General features: G+C 40.1%; 1 protein-coding gene across 1 annotated transcript; it reads left to right on the forward strand.

Annotated features, from left to right (window-relative positions):
* Positions 1-344: 344 nt before the first annotated feature.
* RB195_014467 (uncharacterized protein) lies at positions 345-824 on the forward strand (the record flags this gene model as incomplete). Its single annotated transcript, XM_064204752.1, has 1 exon — positions 345-824. The coding sequence occupies one exon, from the start codon at positions 345-347 to the stop codon at positions 822-824; it is 480 nt and encodes a 159-aa protein (XP_064060633.1).
* Positions 825-2,337: the final 1,513 nt, after the last annotated feature.

Consider the following 2,337-nt stretch of genomic DNA (forward strand, 5'->3'; position numbering starts at 1 on the left):
AGTTCATGACGTCTCTTGAGTGCTGAGAGTGTATGGAGATCATTGGATGGATACTAAGGAGAGCACGACAGAGCTGTTGTCGAATCATTCCTGCATGAAAATATGCAATTAAAATGTACTGAAATGTGTCATTTTGCAAAACCACTTAAGCAAATATCGAGCTGCTGATACCGACCGAGAATATAAATACGTATATGAAATTCATATCCTTTAAAGTAGCATGTTTGAAAACAGAGAATCAGACGTTCGAAGTAGCAAAGTTCAGTCAGAGACCAAGTGAAAGGCTTATAGAGTGGCCCTGCATGAGTTTTGATGTGGTCTTGTGTGATCTAGTATTTCTAACGATGCAGATTATTACGCTATACAACGCGATCAACCCGTTGTCCTCCAACGTTCGCAACCGCTCTAATACAACTCAAGTGACCAGCAGCACTTGCCCTACTAGCAAGATTGCAAAAGTGTTGTGGATTGCTGCCGTTCTACTATCCGTAATAAGCTGCATCGTTGGAGACACCTATGCAACCGAGACAGCACTCCTTTTTCTGGATTGTTTGAGTTCCTCTGTTCATACCGATCGTGGAAATCCTCGATCTCAACACTTTCGCCGCGCCATACGACGAAAGAAGAAGCACTATGCAACGGTGAAGGTCTACTCGTTACCGAATGACGCAGTGCAGCGAAGCAGCGCTGTGCTGGAATCGATATCGCGAAGGGATTTGCCTAGCTTTTTGACGATATTAACTGAAAATATGAATGATTTGATGCAAAAAAACTGTCAATCACCACCTTTCTTCAAGATTGCCATGCAAGCTGACGTAATATGATTGGCGTTGTCACATAAATCAATTTGTAAAAGTTTACGTTCAACTGATGGATGCGTTTCTATCTTTTTTGGCAACCCTGTTCCTTTTTTGAGTGTGGTGTGTAAAGGTCTCCCTTAGTTATTCTATTCTTAGTATGTGATTCACCTTCATTTCACATGATAGAAAATGAGATGCGTTCAAGTAGTTTTTTCTTGCCCACTATTCTTTCCGCACTCTTTTCGGCTCGCTCAAAAGCTTTAAATTTAAAAAGCATTTAAAAATATGGCTTAGCGTTAGGATTAGGCTAAGAGTAGTGCATAGGGTAGAGTATCAGCACCATCTCATCCCTCCGTCGGAGAAGGTTCAGGAAGGATTGCGTGCTAATCCTATACAGCAAGATCTGAAATTCTTCAATAGAAGGCGGAAAAGAGAATGTAACAGATAAGAAAAATTACAAGAATGCTGTAAACGTAGCATTCTCCTCTGTGCCTACTCTATTCTCTTCAAACGCTCTTATTAGTGCGGGCCCACTGCAATAGCCAGGTCTGTGGACTGAAGTTTCTTAGGGGCCCACGTGCCTAAATGACAATGGCCTGGAGATCTACAAAGACTGATGGAGCTTGTGAAGAAACATTGAATGATGCGGAAGTGTTTGAAACTAACATTTTTAGTAGCATTCTTTCTCTAAAGAAAACATATTTGCTTGCTATTTGAAGGAAGATCCAAAAAATTACAAATAAAGCTCTTTGTAAAACCAAATGAAGTTTCCATCACGTTTGTGTACAGAAAAACTTCGAAACAGTTCTTCTGTAGATTATTAAGATTTTTGTAAGGTGGTGTGCCAGCAGAAGCTGCTCCTCGTTTGCTTCTGCTAATACTTTCAAAAATCACAATAAATGATGTAAAGCACTGAAGTTGTAATTTTACCTACAACAGAAAAAATTTAGATAGAAAGCAAAAAGCAAAGGCACTCCACAACACGTATTGTCATTGCAGATTTTATAAGGAAGAGGCCTTTAAGCTACTAATGTCGATCGTTTCGACAGTTGAGACGTAGTACTTGAGTCAGATTCTCAGCATCTCAGCATGGATCTACAGTTGTAAGAGGTACCAAAATGTTAGCAGTAGCCTGTCCGCATAGAGCGGTTATCTATTATTATGTAGCCTCAGGGAATTTTTGCGGAATTAGTTTCAGTGGTAATTTTCAAGAGTTGAACTTCAGTTCAATTTAGAGATCTTGTGCTCGCAAATATGTTGATCTCTAGACATTGACATTGATACTGGTTTAATTCAAACTGAGTCGAGTTATTAAAAGGACGAAAAAACTCTGATACGCGTCTTTTTTGTCTTCTTTCGAGACCGACTTTACAGTGCACAACGGACCTCGACAGCTGACGATGGTACAGGATTCAGAAAACTTGAAGTGTTAATCTTGCTTTAGATGTAAGAGAATTTATGGCACACGACATTGCATCCATACACCGTGGCCAGCGCTTCTGTTTTGCGGCCATATTTTCCAGAGAATGAGAACCTC

This window comes from Necator americanus, chromosome V (assembly GCF_031761385.1).
Source record: "Necator americanus strain Aroian chromosome V, whole genome shotgun sequence".
Lineage (NCBI taxonomy): Eukaryota > Metazoa > Nematoda > Chromadorea > Rhabditida > Ancylostomatidae > Necator > Necator americanus.